This window comes from Garra rufa, chromosome 11 (assembly GCF_049309525.1).
Source record: "Garra rufa chromosome 11, GarRuf1.0, whole genome shotgun sequence".
Taxonomy (NCBI): Eukaryota; Metazoa; Chordata; class Actinopteri; order Cypriniformes; family Cyprinidae; genus Garra; species Garra rufa.
The window spans coordinates 40026603-40046681 of record NC_133371.1 but is presented as its reverse complement, the minus strand read 5'-3'; the positions used below and the strand labels follow the sequence as shown (position 1 = coordinate 40046681).

Below are 20079 nucleotides of genomic sequence, written 5' to 3'. Positions count from 1 at the left end.
TACTCCAGTCTTCAGTGTCACATGATCCTTCAGAAATCATTCTAATATGCTGATTTGCTGCTCAAACTTTTATTATTATTATTATTATCAATATCTAAAACAGTTGAGTAAATTTTTTAGGATTCTTTGATGAATAGAAAGATCCAAACATCCGCATTTATCTGAAATAAAAAGTTTCGTAACATTATAGCATACCATTCAAAATCCTCAGTATATATTTTTAGAATGAGTGACGATAAAGACATTTATAATGTTACAAAAGATTTCTATTTCAGATAAAAGCTGTTCTTCTGAACTTTCTATTCAGTAAAGAAACATCAAAAAAATTCAGAATGATTTCTGAAGGATCATGTGACTGGAGTAATGATGCTAAAAACTCAGCTTTGAAACCACAGGAATAAATTACATTTTAATTTAATAGTTAAAATATTTCACAAATTTACTGTACTTTGGATGAAATAAATGTAGGCTTGTTGAGCAGAAGAGACTTCTTTAAAAACCTTACTGGTATGATAGATAGATATATCAAATGAAAATAAAATAATCAAATAAAAATGGCATTATTACCATATTTACTTCATGTAAGTTTGAGTGCTGCTTTCATTAACGCAAAGGCTTGACTTAGGGCCTATACTAAGAAATTATGAAATAATTGTTAAAAAAGAAAATGTAAAATTTAATTTCACTAAAATAGTTGATATTGTATTGACAAAATAATATTAATGACAAAATCTGTATGAACTTAATAAAGAATGCAAAAGAAGGCATACGATGAGGTCTCAAACTTTTGGACCTCACTGTATTCTCATGATTTCTTAAGGATCATGTGAGTAATAATGCTAAAAATCAGCTTTGAAATCACAGGAATAAATTACATTTTAGTTTAATAGTAAAAAATATTTAATTTTACTGTTTTTGCTGTACTTTGGATTAAATAAATGCAGGCTTGGTGACCAGAGGAGACTTCTTTAAAAAAGCTTACTGGTAGGATAGATAGACAGATCTCAAACTTTTGGACCTCACTATATTCTCAAACATTTTCTAAAACAATGCTAACTATTTAATTTAAAATACATACCATTTTAAGTCATTCCCTTTGATAAACGCTTTATTTTCAATGGTAAGGTTTATATTTGCATAAAATTGCCCAACTTTATTAGTTATTGTAAGCTTTTTTTTTTTTTTTACTGTTTTTAATGATAATCTTTATTTCCTCATTAAAGGCATTAAACTGAGACATAGCTCTCACAAATACGTAAATAATAATATGCTAATAGGCCTATTCATATTTACTCACCCCCTCATGTTGCTGGCTGCAGACGTGTCTCGATGTTTTTGCTCAAATAACGACAGGAAAATTTATATTCCGTCAAATATAAAAAGAAAAACACAAAAAACAATCATAATCCACACAAAACAACCATTCAAACCGAACTTCATGATGCACATGCACGCCGTTTCCGGATAATAAACTACATTTCCCATCAGCCCCCTCACCGCGTGTCCATAATCACATGATCCACACGGAAAACTCAGGCGAGATGTAATGTTAAATGACAGCAATAAACTGCGAAGAAAGGACCTGAATCTCCTAACAAAGCGTTGACAACAGCGAACAGGAACTGTCATGCTACTTAAATAACGCTTTTTATTATTAAATTGAAAAGAGCTTTTTAAGCTGCGAATGAGAAGATGGATTTCATGTGTATAATCGTGTTATTTGCACTAATCGCAGCTCAGTGTGCTTGCGCGCCGCCGCCGAACTTCGTGTTGCTCTTCGCCGATGATTTGGGTTACGGTGATCTGGGCTGTTTTGGACACCCGACCTCTCTCACCCCGAATCTAGACAGACTTGCAGCAAACGGACTGCGCTTTACCGACTTCTATGTCACGAGTCCCGTGTGCAGTCCCTCCAGGTAAAACCAAATCCACCTGTTAGCAAGTCTATTATCAATTTACTTACATTAATGTTCATGCATTTATTTATACAGCTGCTTTTGAGTATCTTTAAATCACCTTCCAGCCAAGTGTTCTGATGTAATAACGCTGGAAATTGGGCATATTATTTATAAATAAAAATCACTTTCAAATTATTGTTTTTAATTTATACGTAGTTATTTTAGGGTGGTTTGAAGTTTTTTTTTTCTAGTTGTCAAAAATGTCCCTTGATATTTATTGTCTCATTGATTAGTTTTCTTATATAATTTGATTTATTGACTACCTGATTTGATTAGATATCTAGCCCTGGTCCCACAGACAATGCTTAAGCCTAGTCACATACTAAAAAGTAGGCTGTTTTAACTAAAAGAAACTTGCACTGGGTGATCTTAAAATATATTCTTGAACAGGAAAGTAAGTCTGTTGGCGAGACTTCCGGTTTATTAGTCGCTTATAGACCATTTCAAGGATGTAAACAATAACAAGCGCGTTGGAACGTTACTGCGCATGTCCGGTCCTGAAACATTTCCGGTAGCGCTATTTCTCCGATCTGTCAATACGAACACATTCTTTTAAAATCTAGCGAAAAAGCTAGTTAAGGTAAAAAAGCTGCTCATTAACTAATCGATGCTGCGTGCGTGTACACGGGAGATTGCTAAAAGCATATCACATGAACGGAAATATTGTGAACATTTATTCGTACAATGGATGTCATCAGTCTGAAGCAAGCAGTGCAACTTACTTCATGTTTTGTTCCCAAGATATCCGGAGGTTGTTCGTGATTAATTTACTTGCATTGCGTGGTCAGTCTGTATTTCTGTTTAAATATTTGTTTTCATTAGTACATTACTTTTCACAATACATATCGTTCCAAACAACGCTAAATGTATGCTATTAAAACTAAGCGCTTGATGCTATTATTACGTGTTGAATTCATTTCAACATGTGTTCAACGTTGGTTTGGTCAAGTTTGTTGCTGTGGAACAGTGCAAGTGGAGGGTATGAATGCTCCGAGTCATCATGTGATCACAAATAAATAAGATCGTCGCAATTCAATGCTGGCTAACGTGTTTTACATAAACCTGTATATCTGCAGATTAATAAATGCACACATAAAGCATTCATATATGTTTTTATGCACGTATTTACTGTTCACACCCACACAAATTTTATAATTTTATTTATATATATATTCATTCATGTGAAAATGAATACTGGTGTAATGTAAAGGCTGATGCTAATTCAGCTTTGCACAACATATTTTTTTATAATAGAAATCATTTAAATAATTAATCATGTTAATAAACATAAAATACTTATTTCAAAAACATAAAAAAAAATACTTTGTCCAAACTTTTGACCAGTACTGTATATAAACAAAAAGCATTCTCTCACTTTCAACTGTTTTTATTTCCAGCACATGTATTGATATGTAAATATTTGTATGAACATAAAATGCTTCAACAACTGAAACAACATTTGAACTGAAATGGAGTACAAAGGGGGAACAAATGACAAAAGCAGCAGTCTGTATCCGGCCTGGTCATCAGTCGCTTTAAGTACTACACTAAATTACTGAATACTACACTCAAGTTCTCAATCACATCTGGGTGTTGATATGGTCAGATGTGGTTTGTCACTGCAGGATGATCAGCTGTCCTTGGGTGTCTACAGATGATGGCTCTCCTTACACTGCCTTCTCAGATTTGGTGACCCTTCTGTATTTCTGCAACTGTTTACATCAGTTTAGAATACTTTCTAGAAAACAAAACAAAGGATATTAGCCATCATTATGAAAATGTATATAACATTTAACCAATTCTATGGGAATTACAGGGAGCTAACAAATTTCAGTATTACACTGTATTGTCAGATTTAGTGACCCTGCTGCATATTTACAACTGCTTACATCAAAATGCTTCCTAGACTAAGAAACAAATGATATTAGAAATCACCTGTATAAATTTTGTTTACATTATATAAGGATAAAAGTAGAAAAACAATTATTTAATATAATGCACAATATAAAAAAAAATAATGCTATTATTGCTTAATACGTCAGTACATCTTGGAATTAACATTACCAAAGCTTATGTGATGGAAAATAATATTTACCATAAACATTACGTTTTGTAAACTACTGCCGTTAACTGTTAACGTTACACAATACGACATTCACGTACTTTCATGTTACTCACTGCATTTGTCAACTGACAAAATAACTAGACGACTAATATGAATTTAACCCACATAACACTTAGCAATAAAACAGAAATAAAAAACTTGCCTTTTTTCATTAACGTTACACACGAAAGCTAGATGCATATGTAAACAATGACAAAATGCTACTTTAAATTATATGGCATCATACTTGAAGAGTTAAGGTAAAGATATACAAATAAACTGATTAATTAAAAACGATATTTACTTGCCTGAATCGAAGTGTGCGCTGTATATCCTAGAGTTGCTTGATGTTATCCAGCCTTCTCCTTCACTGCCGCAACACGGGTACGTTTCGCGGAAATCTACCGTTAAACACGTCTCAGAATGTTAGTACCGCCCCAGAGGGAGCACACAACCACCGAACGACAAGGATCTAATTTTAATTTAGACATTTAAGCAAGATGTTTGTATATATATGACCGCAATCCCACTGTTCATAAAGCGCTTCTCGCCATTGTTTTGAATGCGCTGGACCACTAACCGGAATCGTCCTGGGACCAACGACGTCACTTCCTTAAGCCGCCGAATAGCGCTTGAAATGGTCTATAAGGAAGTAATGAGAAGAATAACAACCTGCAGCAAACGTTAAAACTGTTTGCAGTGTAAACCAGTGTGTTTATAATTATTAAGATAATACATTAAAAAACATTTCTACAGCTGAAAATAACTGGACGATGTGAAAATGTATCAGAGCTTCAAGTACTTCAAAAAACTGAATAGAAATTCTGAAACTCTTTATTTCTCTATCTCAGAATATTTATATTTTAATGTATTTTTATTTATTTCTTTATGTACTTCTTCTATTCACTCTTGGTCCTTGTCTTTTGTTATTATTATTTCAGTGTTTCCCCTACCATTATCTTAGGGGGGCGCCCCCCCGCCCCCCTTGAACGTCAAGTTCATTTTATTTTTTTGATATAGCTCAGATCACAATAGAAGTCATTTAAGGTTATCTTTCCTATAGAACAGGTCTATATACATTGTTCTTTTATTAAAAAAACTAAATTGCCTTATGTTATTTATCTTATTTACACGAAGGCATGTCATTTCTGTCACATGGTCGCGCGTTTACAATGTCTCCTCCGCAAAAAAAAAACAGACGGGATCGCGCACTCCATTCATAAAAACGGAATTTACTCTATAGCGCGGAATGCCACGGAATTAGTTGATTTTTGGATTAATAAATCAAAAGTTGGTCTCTCACTTAATTCAAATCGCGATATGGACTAGTGTCTGTGAAAACTGAAATGCAAAAAGACCGTTTTAATATGAATCCTGCATGTCCCGTTTGCCTCTGTATGTATGAATGGCGGAGACGCGTTTTTTTTACTACTACACGCATCCTGAAGCACGCGTGACGCTCCTGCTAATTGCATTTGCGTCTCACATGAACAGATAAACTCAATCTCCAAAGCTGCTGTGAGTGTCACTTTTACCGTTTCATTTGGGAAAACTAGCATCATATCATACACAGAAACTTCACGGCAACCTGTCAAAATAAAAGTACGGTTTAACATGAAACAGAACAATATTAGTCTTGTATTACTTTTGTACAGTATACTGTAGGTGTTTATATATTCCTATTTAAATAATTTACATAAACAATATATATGATAAAAAATAAATATTACAACAAGATTAACCACTTAATTGTAGGAAAAATTACTACAATTATTATTTAAACGTTTTAAACTGAATATCATTTTTCTTCCATGTATTGATTTTAACAGTAAACCTCTGTTTGTTTGCCAAGGAATTATTTTTAATTTGATTAAAAATAAATAAATGTTTATGCTTTCATTTGATTATCAGAAAAATTAAAAAACATAAGAATTTCAAAAAAAAAAAATAAAAAAAAAAGCAAAATATTGTAGAGCCCTATTCTTCAAAATTTTAAAATAGAGAGTTTTTTTTTTTGACTTATTTTTTCACTGAAATAAATGTTTTCGTTATTACACAAAGTAGGCTAAAGTACCGGAAAAAAAAGTAACGTTGACTGCCCGCCCATAAATATATATATGTATATATGATTTTTTTTTTAGTGTTTAAAAACACTGTCCTTGATTTATTGTTAAATAAAAATAAGGTGGATATAATATATTGTGTGCCTATTTAATTATTTAAATTTTTTAAATTATTTTGATTATTATTTTTTGTCATTTTATTTTATGATTACTTAATGAATTTAATATTTAAAAATAATTATTAAATAATAATTTAATTAATAATATGAATTTAAGCATGCTACAAACAGGCCTACTACTATTTATGCTTATATATAATTCTTTTTTTTAATTATTCTTTTTTATGTAATTTTTTTTTGCTATCAGAAAAACACAGTGTTTGATTTATTGTCAAATTGATTAGATATCTCTTATATAACCATTGACTTTACATAATCCATAATTGATAATTTTGTGTCTGGCACAGAAGATGGCGCCAGAATACAGGGTAATATTCATGGACTTTGGTTTGAAAATAAATTATTGAAACTATTTATTATTTATTTTAAACATACTACTAGCAGTTATCATGAAAACACTGTCCCTTGATTTATTGTGAATTTGATTAGATATATAATTACAGACTTCACATAGTCCATTTGATAAGTAGTTATTCATTGACTTTTTGGTTCAAAAATATCATAAACATACTACTAATTGGTAAACTATTTCTGCAGTATTCAGTATGTATACTATAGACAATATGTTGATTTTCTACGCTTTTAAAATTATTTTAAATGCATGATAAACGCAATATGCTCAACTTGACCTACCACTTCCCTTAAAATGAATGAACCAATATCTACCTGGTTACAATATATCCTCTTACTATTTATCATACTAATGTGCAAAACACTGTTTTTTTTTTTCCAGGGCAGCCTTGCTGACAGGTCGCTATCAGACTCGTTCCGGCATCTATCCGGGTGTGTTGTATCCGGGCTCAAAAGGGGGTCTCCCGCTTAATGAGACCACTATCGCAGAGGTGCTGAAATCTAAAGGTTACACTACAGCCATGGTGGGAAAATGGCATCTGGGCGTTGGGCTGAATGGCACTTACCTGCCCACCCGACACGGCTTTGACAATTATCTTGGCATCCCATACTCACATGACCAGGTCAATATGTTTTCTTGTGTTATTTTGAGTAAGGAAATTGCATAGCATTATTATAATATGTTTTTTTAAATGCAGGTATGTTGTTGTTCTCTCTCATCATTGCATAATATCTCTCTATCAAAGGGTCCCTGTCAGAATCTCACGTGTTTCCCTCCGGATGTGAAGTGCCATGGCTACTGTGATCAAGGTGTTGTAAGTGTACCTCTCATGTCAAATGAGAACATCAAGCAGCAGCCCGCAGACTTCCTGCAGCTTGAGAAGGCCTACAGTGAATTTGCCTCTACGTTCATCAGTGTTGCTGTCCAAAACAACCGGCCATTCTTCCTGTACCATCCTTCACATGTGAGTCAAAACTGCAATCTTAACCTTTACCTTAACCTTTGCTTGCATGTCTCTAAAGGATTTTGAATTATAGTGTAATTGTTTTTAAAAATAAGTATTTTAAACATTATACAATTATTTTTAATAAATTGAATGTAAACTTTGTGTAAAAATGCTTTAAATAAGTCGAGAGAGTCAAAAATAATTTAAATAATGAATTTTCATTCATTTACAACTATTTCATGAAAGCATCCCATGAAGCACTGCTAATGTTGTCATTTAATTAAAAAAGGTATTATATGTGACCCTGGACCACAAAACCAGTCTTAAGTAGCACAGGTATATTTGTAGCAATAGCCAAAAATATATTGTATGGGTCAAAATTATAGACCTTTCTTTAATGCCAAAAATCATTAGGATATTAAGTAAAGATCCATGTTCCATGAAAATATTTGTGACCCTGGACCACAAAACCAGTCTTAAGTCCCTGGGGTATATTTGTAGCAATAGCCAAAAATACATTGCATGGGTCAAAATTTTTGATTTTTCTTTTATGTCAAAAATCATTAAGAAATTAAGTAAAGTTCATGTTCCATGAAGATTTTTGGTAAAATTCCTACTGTAAACATATCAAAATGTAATTTTTGTTTAGTAATATGCATTGTTAAGAACCTAATTTGGACAACTTTAAAGGTGATTTTCTCAGTCTTTTTGATTTTTTTGCATCCTCAGATTTCTGATTTCAAATAGATGTATATCAGCCAAATATTGTCCTGTCCAAACAAACCATACATCAATAGAAAGCTTATTTATTGAGCTTTCGTATGATGTATAAATCTCAGTTTTGTCAAATTTAACCTTATGACTGGTTTTGTGGTCCAGGGTCACATTTTGTACATTTCCTACTGTAGCTTAAGTAATATGCATTGCTAAGAACTTTATTTGGATAACTTTAAAGTCGATTTTCTCAATATTTAGATTTTTTGCACCCTCAGATTCCAGATGTTCAAATAGTTGTATCTCGGCCAAATATTGACCTATCCTAACAAACCATACATCAGTGGAAAGCTTATTTATCTTTCAAAAACTGACCCTTATGACTTGTTGTTATTATTATTTATTTCTTGCAAACTACATATAGACTACATAATAGTCAAGTTGTTTAGGAGTATTGGGAGGATTACTTGATTATGTCATTCGCAATGCTTCATGGGAGTGTCTGATTACCTTTTTTGGCACAGTTCCCATTTCCATGGTAACAGTGATTTTTCTGATGGGATGAGGATTGTGCCAAAGAGGATTGTGGGTTGTGTAGTTCTTCGCTGAGAATTAAAATGACTTGAACTAAACTAAATAATTATGAATTAAATAATAATGAACTAAATAATTGAGATTAATAGATAAATATGTAAATATTAATTGATTTAATAAATAAGATAAATAATAAATCAATTGCACTGATTTTCCAAAACTTTCTATAGTGTTTAGCATCATTCCCCTACTAAAAAACCTATTCCATATTTATTTAAAATACATTTGTTATACATTCAAATACATAAAATTATACATTTAACATGTTTATTGACATATCACTTAAGACCTACTGATATAAAATTATATATAAACTGTATTTACAGTATTTCGTAATTGCACAATGCACATTTCTTAATATTATGGCTAAATATGTTTTAATATCACTGTTAATAAGGATTGTATGATCTCTATATAATATCAGTCTTTAAATGCGAGATAATATTTAAAGTGTACCTGAAGTATACTTGCAATAGTTCCACTTTAGCACAATCATATATACTTAAGTAAATCTTTAGTTGGACATCAGCACTACTTCCACACAATGAAAGTGCATTAAGCATGAAATTAGTTGTCTCAGTTTAGCAGACCTAAGTAACCCAGTTTAGGATACTAAAAGTACAATTGCAGGACATTTTTAATGAGCACATTGCAGGTGAATAGGGTAAAAAAAAAGTAACTATGCCTTAACCAGTTGATTGATTACATTGATAATTACAAACATTTTATGTATTACAAGTGTTAGGTTTAAATATGCAATAGATGCATTATTTAATGAAATATGCACTAATTTGCATACATTGACCCTTTAACTTTAGAACTCTCTATTCTTTAAAAAGAGCTTGACCCTTTAAGGCTTGCACACTATTCATTTTCTAACACTAGCTACTCTATTCATTTTGTATTCTATTTATTAGTTTTCTTTTTATCTATTACATAATTAACAAAAAGGCCTCTGACACTAGCTTTCTCTTTTTATTTTTCTATTCTATCTGTTTTTCTTTGTATTTATTATATAATTAACAAAAAAATCATTGCTCTTTTGTTGATTTTGATTGCTTCCATTGTCCTCATTTTTAAGTTGCTTTGGATAAAAGCATCTGCTAAATGGCTAAATGTAATATATGAACAAATCCCTCTGTAAAAAATTTCAGGATATAGATGACAATAAAAGTTTGGTGTTTGTAAGTGCTACTAAAGGTGGAGATTTATGGCTCATTGTAGGAGAAGAAACTCATTTTAAGAAAATGGCCATTAAAATATATATGGCCATATAAATATATTGTCATTAAAATGTATTGACACAAATAGATAAAGTGCTATAAACACTTAAAGGATTAGTTCGCTTTCATAACAACAATGCACAGATAATGTACTCACCCCCTTGTCATCCAAGATGTTCATGTCTTTCTTTCCTCAGTAGTAAAGAAATTGTTTTTTTGAGGAACACATTTCAGGGTTTCTCTCTTTATAATGGATATGGATGGCGCCCCAAAGTTTGAACTTCCGAAATGCAGTTTAAATGCACTTTAAATGCAGCTTCAGAAGGCTCTAAACGATCCCAGTCGAGGAGGAAGGGTCTTATCTAGCGAAACGATCTGTTATTTTCGAAACAAATTGACAATTTATATACTTTTTAACCTCAAATGCTCGTCTTGTCTCATCTCTGCGCAGCGCATGCGAAGTCTGTGTGATTCAGATAAATACAGTTAGGGTACGTCTAAAAACTCCCATCCCGTTTTCTTCCCTAACTTCAAAATCACCTTAGATCGCTGCAAAAGTACCGACATAGTGTTTACAAAGTGAACATACTAAGAAACTCAAACTCCCTTTACAAAAAAAAGGTAAAAACAGCATTATAGGACGATTTTGACATTGAAGACAAAAACGAGATGGGAGTTTTTAGACGTACCCTAACTGTATTTACCTCAATCACACTGAGTTTGCATGTTTTGCGCAGAGATGAGACAAGATGAGCATTTTAGGTTAAAAAAAAGTATATAAATGGTCAATTTGAGAGAGAAATCCTGAAATGTTTTCCTCAAAAAAAACACAACTTCTTTACAACTGAGGAAAGAAAGACATGAACATCTTGGATGACAAGGGGGTGAGTACATTATCTGTACATTGTTGTTATGAAAGTGAACTAATCCTTTAACCGTGTATTTTGGATGTTTTCTTTCCACTAATCTGAAAAAACACTTTATGAAAAACCAAAAAGCCAAAAACGTAAACTTGACATGTGCATAAAAAGCAGTGTATCTCCTTAAAACAGTCTCAGAGCTCATAACAGGTCTTTTTTGAAATATTTAAAAATTGTATATTTTTAAAAAAAAATGGGAAATGATCTCTTAGAAACTCACTCGGAGTATGTACTTGACTTTTTGCCTGGTGTCTGTCTCTCCAGCACACGCACTACCCTCAGTATGCCGGTGTGGACTATGCAGGGAAGTCTCCTCGTGGGCCGTTTGGTGACGCTCTGATGGAGTTTGATGGCACTGTGGGCAAGATTGTGCAAACTCTGGAGCAGACGGGTGTGCTCAACAACACTCTCATCTTCTTCACTGGGGACAACGGGTAAGTGTTCCTCCTTAGTCCGTGCTGCCTTTGATGCGTATTTCCCTTGACATCTATATTTGCATGTGTTCTCAGGCCTGAGCTCATGCGGCAGTCTCGTGGAGGAAGTGCAGGACTGATGAGATGTGGCAAAGGCACAACTTACGAAGGAGGAATGAGAGAGCCGGCCATCGCATATTGGCCTGGATTCATCCAACCAGGTAAACAACTCATTATCCAAATCCAGCTACAAGAGATATACAGGTGTTTTTATAAAATGTAAAACATTTACTTTATGTTTTCCCATCATTAAAGGTGTCACGCATGCTCTGGCCAGCTCTTTGGACATTCTGCCCACCTTTGCCAAACTGGCCGGAGCTGCTTTACCTGATGTTCAGCTGGACGGGGTTGACATGACAAACATCCTGTTGAATCACGGATCGGTGAGAGACAAAATGATCAGAAATTATATATATATTTATATACATGCATACATTTTTTTCATGAGTTTAGAGTTGGTGAGACTTGTAAACATGCTTTTATGTTATAAGTATTTTATGTTCACCAAGGCTGCATTTATTTTAACAACAACAATACAGGAAAAACAGTAATATTGTGAAATATTATTTCTCTATTTATACTTTACAATGTCATTCATTCTTGTGCTGGCAAAGCTGAATTTTCAGCATCATTACTCCAGTCTTCAGTGTCACATGATCCTTCTGAAATCATTTTAGTGCTGCTTAATATTTATTGTGGAAACTGACAGATTTTTCAGGATTCTTTGATGAATAGAAAGCTCAGAAGAACTGCATTTGTTTGAATTTTTTCTCATTTATTTATTGAATAAAACATTGTAAGAGTCTTTACTGTCACTCTTTATCAATTTAATGCATCCTTGCTAAACAAAAATAAGAATTTCTTTAAAAAAAAAGCGCACAAAACTTACCGACTCCAAACTTTTGAATAGTAGTGTATGTTAGTATATATTTAGGTATTTTCTATGCATACAGGAAACATTCTTGCATTCAGTTTGCTTTTTTTAATTTTTAACTTGCATATATATCCTAAAGACATACATCTTGTCCATAGCATCACAGAATCTCTTTTTTTTTTCTTTCTTTCTTTTTTTTTTTACAGTGTATTGTGCTATTATAGATTTTTGAGACACTTTGTATACCTATTTAAATGGTTAAAGGAATCATTTACCAAATATCATTATTTATTTTACTTCATTACTGGCTATTTTACTCTGAACAAGCTCTGGCAATAAACCTGTGCTTTAAAAATGCTTTTTGAGACCCTTTTCTACTCTGTTGCACTACTCTGTCTGGCTTTTGATTTTTTTTTTTTTTTTTTTTTTTTTTTTATATATATTTTTACTACCTCTGTAAGTGACAAATAAACCTGAAACTGCTTGCATTCTTCCAAAATGAGCCAAAATGCCATTTTGTTCAGCCAACTTTGTTATTGATGTTTCAGAGTGAAAGACAGACATTCTTTTATTACCCAACTGATCCAAATGAGAAGAACAGTGTGTTTGCAGTGAGATGGAAAAATTTCAAAGCACATTACTATACACATGGTAAGTTCACCATTTCTTAGATTCTACACACTACCAGTCAAAGTTTTTGAACAGTAAGATTTTTAATGTTTTTAAAGTGTATTCTGCTCACTAAGCCTGTATTCATTTAACTAAAATTCTGAAATATTTTTACTATTTAAAATAATTGTTTTCTATTTGAATGTAATTTAAAATGTTATTTATTCCCGTGATTAAAGCTACATTTTCAGCATAATTACTCCAGTCTCACTTGATCCTTAAGAAATCATTAGAAATGAATATTTTTATTTAGCAGGGATGCTTTAAATGTAACAAGATTTCTATTTCAGATAAATGCTGTTTCTGTTTCATATAAACGTTCTATTTATCAAAGAAACCTGAAAATTTCTACTCAGCTGTTAAATATAATTGTAGCCGTTTAATATAATAATAATAAATAAAAATGTTTTTTGAGGAGCAAATCAGAATATTAAAATGATTTCTGAAGGATCATGTGACTACAGTAATGATGCAAAAAAATTCAGCTTTGAAATCACAGGAATATATTACATTTTAAAATATATTCAAATAGAAAACAGTTGTTTTAAATAGTAAAAATATTTCAGAATTTTACTGTTTTGCTGCACTTTGGATTAAATAAACACAGGTTCGGTGAGCAGAAGAGACTTCTTTAAAAAAAAAAAACATTAAAAATCGTACTGTTCAAAAACTTTTTACTGCTAGTATAAAACTTCGCCTTCCTTCCTCTCCTTCCTATTTATTTGTGTTATATATGTTTTTTTCTTCATAACTCAGGTGCATTACACAGTCTAGGCACGCCAGACAGCAACTGCTCATTACTTGCTCTCCTGCGTCATGATCCTCCTTTACTGTATAACTTGGATTCAGATCCCGCAGAAAACTATAACCTTAAAGGCTCCGACTGGGACTCTGTGCGCAATCAAATCCAGGCCGTCAAGGAGAAGTTCGAGGCTTCTATGGTGTTTGGCGAGAGCGAGATCGCCAAAGGGAAAGACTCTGCACTCGAGCCTTGCTGCATTCCTAATTGCACCCCTAAACCCAAATGCTGCCAATGCACTTCTGCACTTTAATGGAAGCAGCGTCCGGCCGGCACACTGCCAAATCCCAGCAGCATTACAATAATATGAAATTACAATTTGCAAGTCCAACGAAAGACTGATTGTGTTTACAAACTTCCATTGATTTTCTCCTCAAAACAAAATGCGATGAAAAAGCATAAGTTTGCTAAAGGAAAACAACTGAAAAGATTTTACAAAAATGAAGTTGATCCTTCTGCTTTTTGTTTACAAATACTTCAGTCCATTGAATGGACAGTATGTGTGCTAGAAAGTGTTATAGTTATGGATTTTCTCACTTGTTTCTCAGTTTGCACACCAAAAATGTGTCTCTAACTAGTTCACTGATATAATAATATACTGGTAATGGTGACTGGTTTCAAAGGGAATAGAGGAGCTGTATTGTATGACTCTATACTGTATTACTGTTATGAAAGGTGTGTATTAAGCACAAATGTATAAAAAGTGTATGGACTATTTGAGATTCAGTAGCTGCTTTTAACTGAATTTTAATTATGGAGTGATTTTTAGAAATAAAAGAAAGTCTGAGATATTTCTCCTCATCCTCTAGCTGAATGGCAAACCATTTATTAGAGCAAACAGAAAAAGACTTAATTAATTAAATATGTATATTACCACTTTATATTTGCATGGTTGAAATTAGCTGCATAGCCTCAAATGTAGATGAGAAACATGACACAGAGAACTTACTAGCATCAGTCCCACAAGCAAACAGTTTCACCTTTGCCAAACAAACTCAGAAACCGGGTTATTATTAGGGATGCAACAATACCATTTTTTCAAAACCGATCTGATCCGATACCAAAAATTCTGAGTATCAGCCGATACCGATACCAGGCCGATATCAGTGGGGGTATTTTACCTTCGAAACTAAAGAATGTATACAATTCACTTTGTCATTAAGATTTATTTGTTTTAGGTAAAGCAAGAAATACCAAATCTGCTTGCACATTGTTGTATAAAAAAGGGTGAAAAAAGAGATACATGCTACCCTGGAAATCCAGAGGTCTCGCGAGAACACAATTTGAATTGTCTCTCTGACACTCTGGCATCGAGCAATGATCCACATTACTGCATTACGTAAGCAGTTCTTGGAACCAATCAAATCGGTGTATCTGATGTAGGCGGGCCAGAGGTGAGCTAAGCTGATGACGACAGCGCTCCGACGTCCGGAATCATTTAGTAAACAGATGAACACCAGTTGTTTGAAACGGCTTTGGCCGCTACAATGAACGAGTTAGACTTGGCTTTTCATATAAAAGAGGAACAGAAAACCACGCTCGAATCGTTCCTTTGTAAGAAGGAGTTTTTTGCTGTTTTGCCGACTGGATACGGCAAGAGTTTAATCCATCAGTTAGCTCCGCTGGTAGCTAAGCGTATTGGGGCTTAGTGAAAACTTAGTGATTGGTCGTGGCGTTATCCAATTGCGTGCGGTGAGAGTTTAAAATGCATGCTTGGTGCCGCCCCTCGAGTTAGACCCTTTTCATTGCTCGATGCCAGACCCTTAATCTTAATAGATTAGGGTCTGGATTTTTCCAGGCTAGATACATGCATGAGTGTAATCAAATTCATAAATTCATATTAAGATTAATGTTTTAAAAATAACATCTTGACAACAGAAATATTACAGATATAAATAACTGAACAGATCTGCCAGCAGATGGCGGCAAGACACTGATTTAATTACTGAATCATTTCATTCATTTGATTCGTTTGAACGGATGGTTCATTCAGGAATAAAGCAAGTGACTCTCTGTTTGAATGGGAAATTGAATCATTTCACTAGATTGTTTAAAAACGCACGTTCATTCATAAACGAAACACCGCTGTGTTTGAGTGGAGATGCGCAGCGGCTCAGTTGTGACTTGTTTCAGACTACTTTTGACATGAAATAGAGCAAAATCAGGCAATAGTGTTATAGTCAGACAATGCAGGTCATTTAATAATAACTTCTTATTTATTTAACTGCTGTATTAAACAATCGCGAAGTCCTTGTGTTCTTTTGCGTGATGCTTCTGAAGACGCTTGATTAAATTTGTGGTGTTGTAATTCGAAACACTACTTCCACCTCTTGAAACTTTGGCTTTGCAAATATTACAATTTGCAGTGCTACTAGCTGCTGTATCAAGAGTGAAATATTTCCAAATCAGGGACCTGTTTACCGCGCTGAGGTACTTTGCATGTGAAAGTTCCCTCTGAACTCGCCTGTCACACTCACGTCACATGTGGTTTTGTAAGCAGCGCAACGTATTTTAAATGTATTTTATTTTTAAGGCAATGTTTTAAAATAATTGTGTTCTTGTATGAACTATTATAGTTTTTACAGTAGACTATTATTTCTTGCTATTTATTCAATCAAACTCTGGTAATGGTATCGAATTTGGATCGGTCATGCATCACCAATATCCGATCCATTCAAAAGCTTGGATCGGCGTCGATACCGATCCAGAGTATCGGATCGATGCAACCCTAGTTATTATGGTTAACTGAAACTGAAAAAAAAAAAATAATTTGAATATAAAAAAATAATATTAATGTTGCTTGAATCAAACAAAGAGTGTATTTTAGATTTTCAAAAAAAACAAAAAAAAAAAACAAATACAATAACTAAAACTTGAAATAACTTGATTTAGGATGGTTTAGTGATGGTGACCCATACTAGGAATTTGTGCTCTGCATTTAACCCATCCAAGTGCACACACACAGTAGTGAACACACACACCGTGAACACAAACCGGAGCAATTAGCATGTTGCTAGCAGAATTTAACCTGAATTAACATGTCCTTAGCAGTTGCTAGCATGATTAGCATGTTTCCAGCATGATTAGCAAGTTACTAGCATGTTACAAGCATTATTCTTGCATGATTAGCAAGTTACTATATGCGTTAACATGATTGGCATGTTGTTAGAATGTTTCTTACATGGTTAGCATGTTTAACATGTTACCATGTTACATGATTCTAACATTATTAGCACGTTATTAGCATGTTGCTAGCATGATTAAACATGATTAGCATGTTGCTAGCATTTAACATGATTAACTTGTTACTACCATGTTGCTAGCATGGTTCTGACATGACTAGCATGTTGCTAGCATGTTGTTATCATGTTTCTAGCATGATGTTAACATGTTTTTAACATGATTAGCATGTTACCATGATTAACATGTTAATAACATGATCCTAACATGATTAGCATGTTATTTACATGTTGTTATTTGCTGATTTTAACGTGATTATCATGTTATTAACATTTTTCTAGCACGATTAGCAAGTTACTACCATGTTGTTAGCATGTTTCTAACCTGATTAACATGTTATTAGCATTTGCCAGCATTAGTAAATTGCTAGCATTATTCTAGAATGTTTCTAACATGATTAACATGTTACTAACATGTTAGCATGTTTCTAGCATGTTACTATGATGTTAGCAGTTACTTAATATTACCATGTTGTTACTTGTTACCATGATTAACATGTAAAAAATGATTCTAGCATGAATGCTGCGTTATTAGCATGTTGCTAACATGATTCTAACATGATTAGCATGTTACTATGATGTGGCTAGTATCATTATCAAGTTACTAACATGCTGTTAGCATGATTAGCATGTTGTTACCATGATTAGCATGTTAAACATGATTCTATCATGATGTTGTGTTTTTAGCATTTTGCTACCATGATGTTAACATGGTTAACACCTTACTAACATGTTGCTAGCATTTGTTAACATGATTAGTAATACCAGCGTGTTGTTAACATGATTCTAACATGATTAGCATGTTACTATGATGTGCTAACATAATTATCAAGTTACTAGCATGCTGTTAGCAAGATTAGCATGATGTTAACATGGTTAGCTTTTTACTAACATGTTGCTAGCATTTGTTAACATGATTACTAATACTGACATGTCAACATGATTACTAACATGCTGTTAGCATAATTAGCATGTTTTTAGTATGATTAGCTTGTTAGCATGATTAGCAAGTTATTAGCATGATTAGCTTGTTAGCATGATTAACAAGTTACTAGTACGCTGTATGCATGATTAACGTGTTACTAGCATGATGTTAACATGGTTAGCATGTTACTAGCATGTTTCTGGCATTTGTTAACATGATTAGTAATACTAGCATGTTGTTAACATGATTCTAACATGATTAGCATGTTACTATGATGTGGCTAGCATGATTAACAAGTTACTAACATGCTGTTAGCATGATTAACATGTTGTTAACATGTTCCTAGCATTATTTGCAAGTCACAAGCATGCTGTTAGCAGAATTAGCATGTTTTAGTATGATTAGCTATTTAGCATGATTAGCATGTTAATAGCATGATTAGCAAGTTACTAGCATGTTACCATGAAAACAAAATATAAAAAGAATATAAAACAAAAAATTCAGTTCAGAGTATTAACAAAAACTATAATATTATCTCAAATATACTTAAATAAGACTGCTCAGAAACACTTTGGTGACATCAAGCATATAGTATTTTATTCATAAGACCAAATCCATGACAAGGCAGTGAGATTTTTTTTTTCTTTACAAGTTTTCATTTTTAAAGATACAAGATACATAGTTTTGTCATACTGAAGCTGTTTCCGTTATACAGTGAAGGACTGAATTATGTACGTTGAAGTCCAGAACTTTGTATTTCTTGTAATTGTATTTCAGCTACCCAAGCTTAAGTAATCAAGAAGTATTAGATGCTCTGCCTGAATGTGTTAGGGGTTTCACAGCCAATTTGTCACTACAAATTTGCTAAGGTGAAGGCTAAAATATTTAAGATACTCATTTACTGAATGAACACACAAAGGATGGCATGTAACAGTCATAATAACTAAGGATTCTGATCTGACCCATTAAATGCAATGACGAATGAGTTGTTGGGCATTCGACGCGTGTTTGTTTGTGAATGAAGATCTGGATTGACACGGCGGATCTGTTAGAACGTCAGCAGAACGATTGCGTGTTATTCCGCACATAGTGACCACACATCCAACAAACAGATGGAAAGCAGATAAAGGAAAGATACAAATACTAATTCAAAGCTATTTATATCTTTTCACCCCCATCACAGTTGGCGTTTGGTTGTGAGATTGTTATCATCAACATTATCATTATTATTATTATTATTTTTAAATTTACATATTTATCTCAATAACATACTCAACAGAAAGGACACAGCATGGTGATCCTGACTCTATTATATTTACAGCCATCTAACCCAAAACAAGACACATTTAAAACATAAAACTCCTTCCGTTGAGAGTGTCACCGTCACAAATGAACGGGTAACCATGGAAACAGATTGCAGGCTGCTGGAGGATACAGTCACGTGTGCAGGGAACGTTGGGTTGCATTCAAAATGGCATACTAGCATACTATGCATACTAGTATACCCAGGGTGCGATTTGCCGAGGGGGATGGGGGATTTCCCCCCCTCTGGTCTATGCATCCCTGCCTCTGCTGAATTATTTTTTATCCCCGGTGGGGATCAAACATTCCGCGAAGCCGCTCCTACGTCCCGATCTAAATCAAATTATTTGCGAAACGCGCTTAAAATCCTGTTCTGAATCAAATGATTCGCGATCCGACCAGAGCGCTTCGAAACAGTGAATCGTTTTGTTTACTGATGCGGATCGTTCGTGATTCGTGATCACGTTAGACACGTTTCTTATTAAAAACATTTCATGACATAACAGTTAAACAGTAAAACAGTATAAACGGTTTAGTCAATCTCCGCCTATGGAGAGAGAAAAAAAAGTTTTCAAAAGCATCCCCCCTCTGCTTTTTTCACAAATGGCACCCTGAGTATACCACAGTGCAGTGTGCACAAAAAGGCGTTTTGATACTTTTTTGATACTTTCGAATTTACATCCCACCATTCTAACTATGAGTCATAACTGCAAGTTTAAATGACACAATTCTGAGAAAAAAAGTC

General features: G+C 33.5%; 1 protein-coding gene across 1 annotated transcript; it reads left to right on the top strand.

Annotated features, from left to right (window-relative positions):
- The first annotated feature begins 1530 nt into the window (after positions 1-1530).
- Positions 1531-14659, top strand: arsa (arylsulfatase A). Its single transcript, XM_073850639.1, has 8 exons — positions 1531-1916; positions 7038-7278; positions 7402-7620; positions 11318-11487; positions 11563-11687; positions 11782-11909; positions 12949-13051; positions 13826-14659. Exons 1-8 carry the CDS (start codon positions 1693-1695, stop codon positions 14119-14121), a joined length of 1506 nt encoding a protein of 501 aa, XP_073706740.1. The 5' UTR covers positions 1531-1692; the 3' UTR covers positions 14122-14659.
- The last annotated feature ends 5420 nt before the right edge of the window (positions 14660-20079 follow it).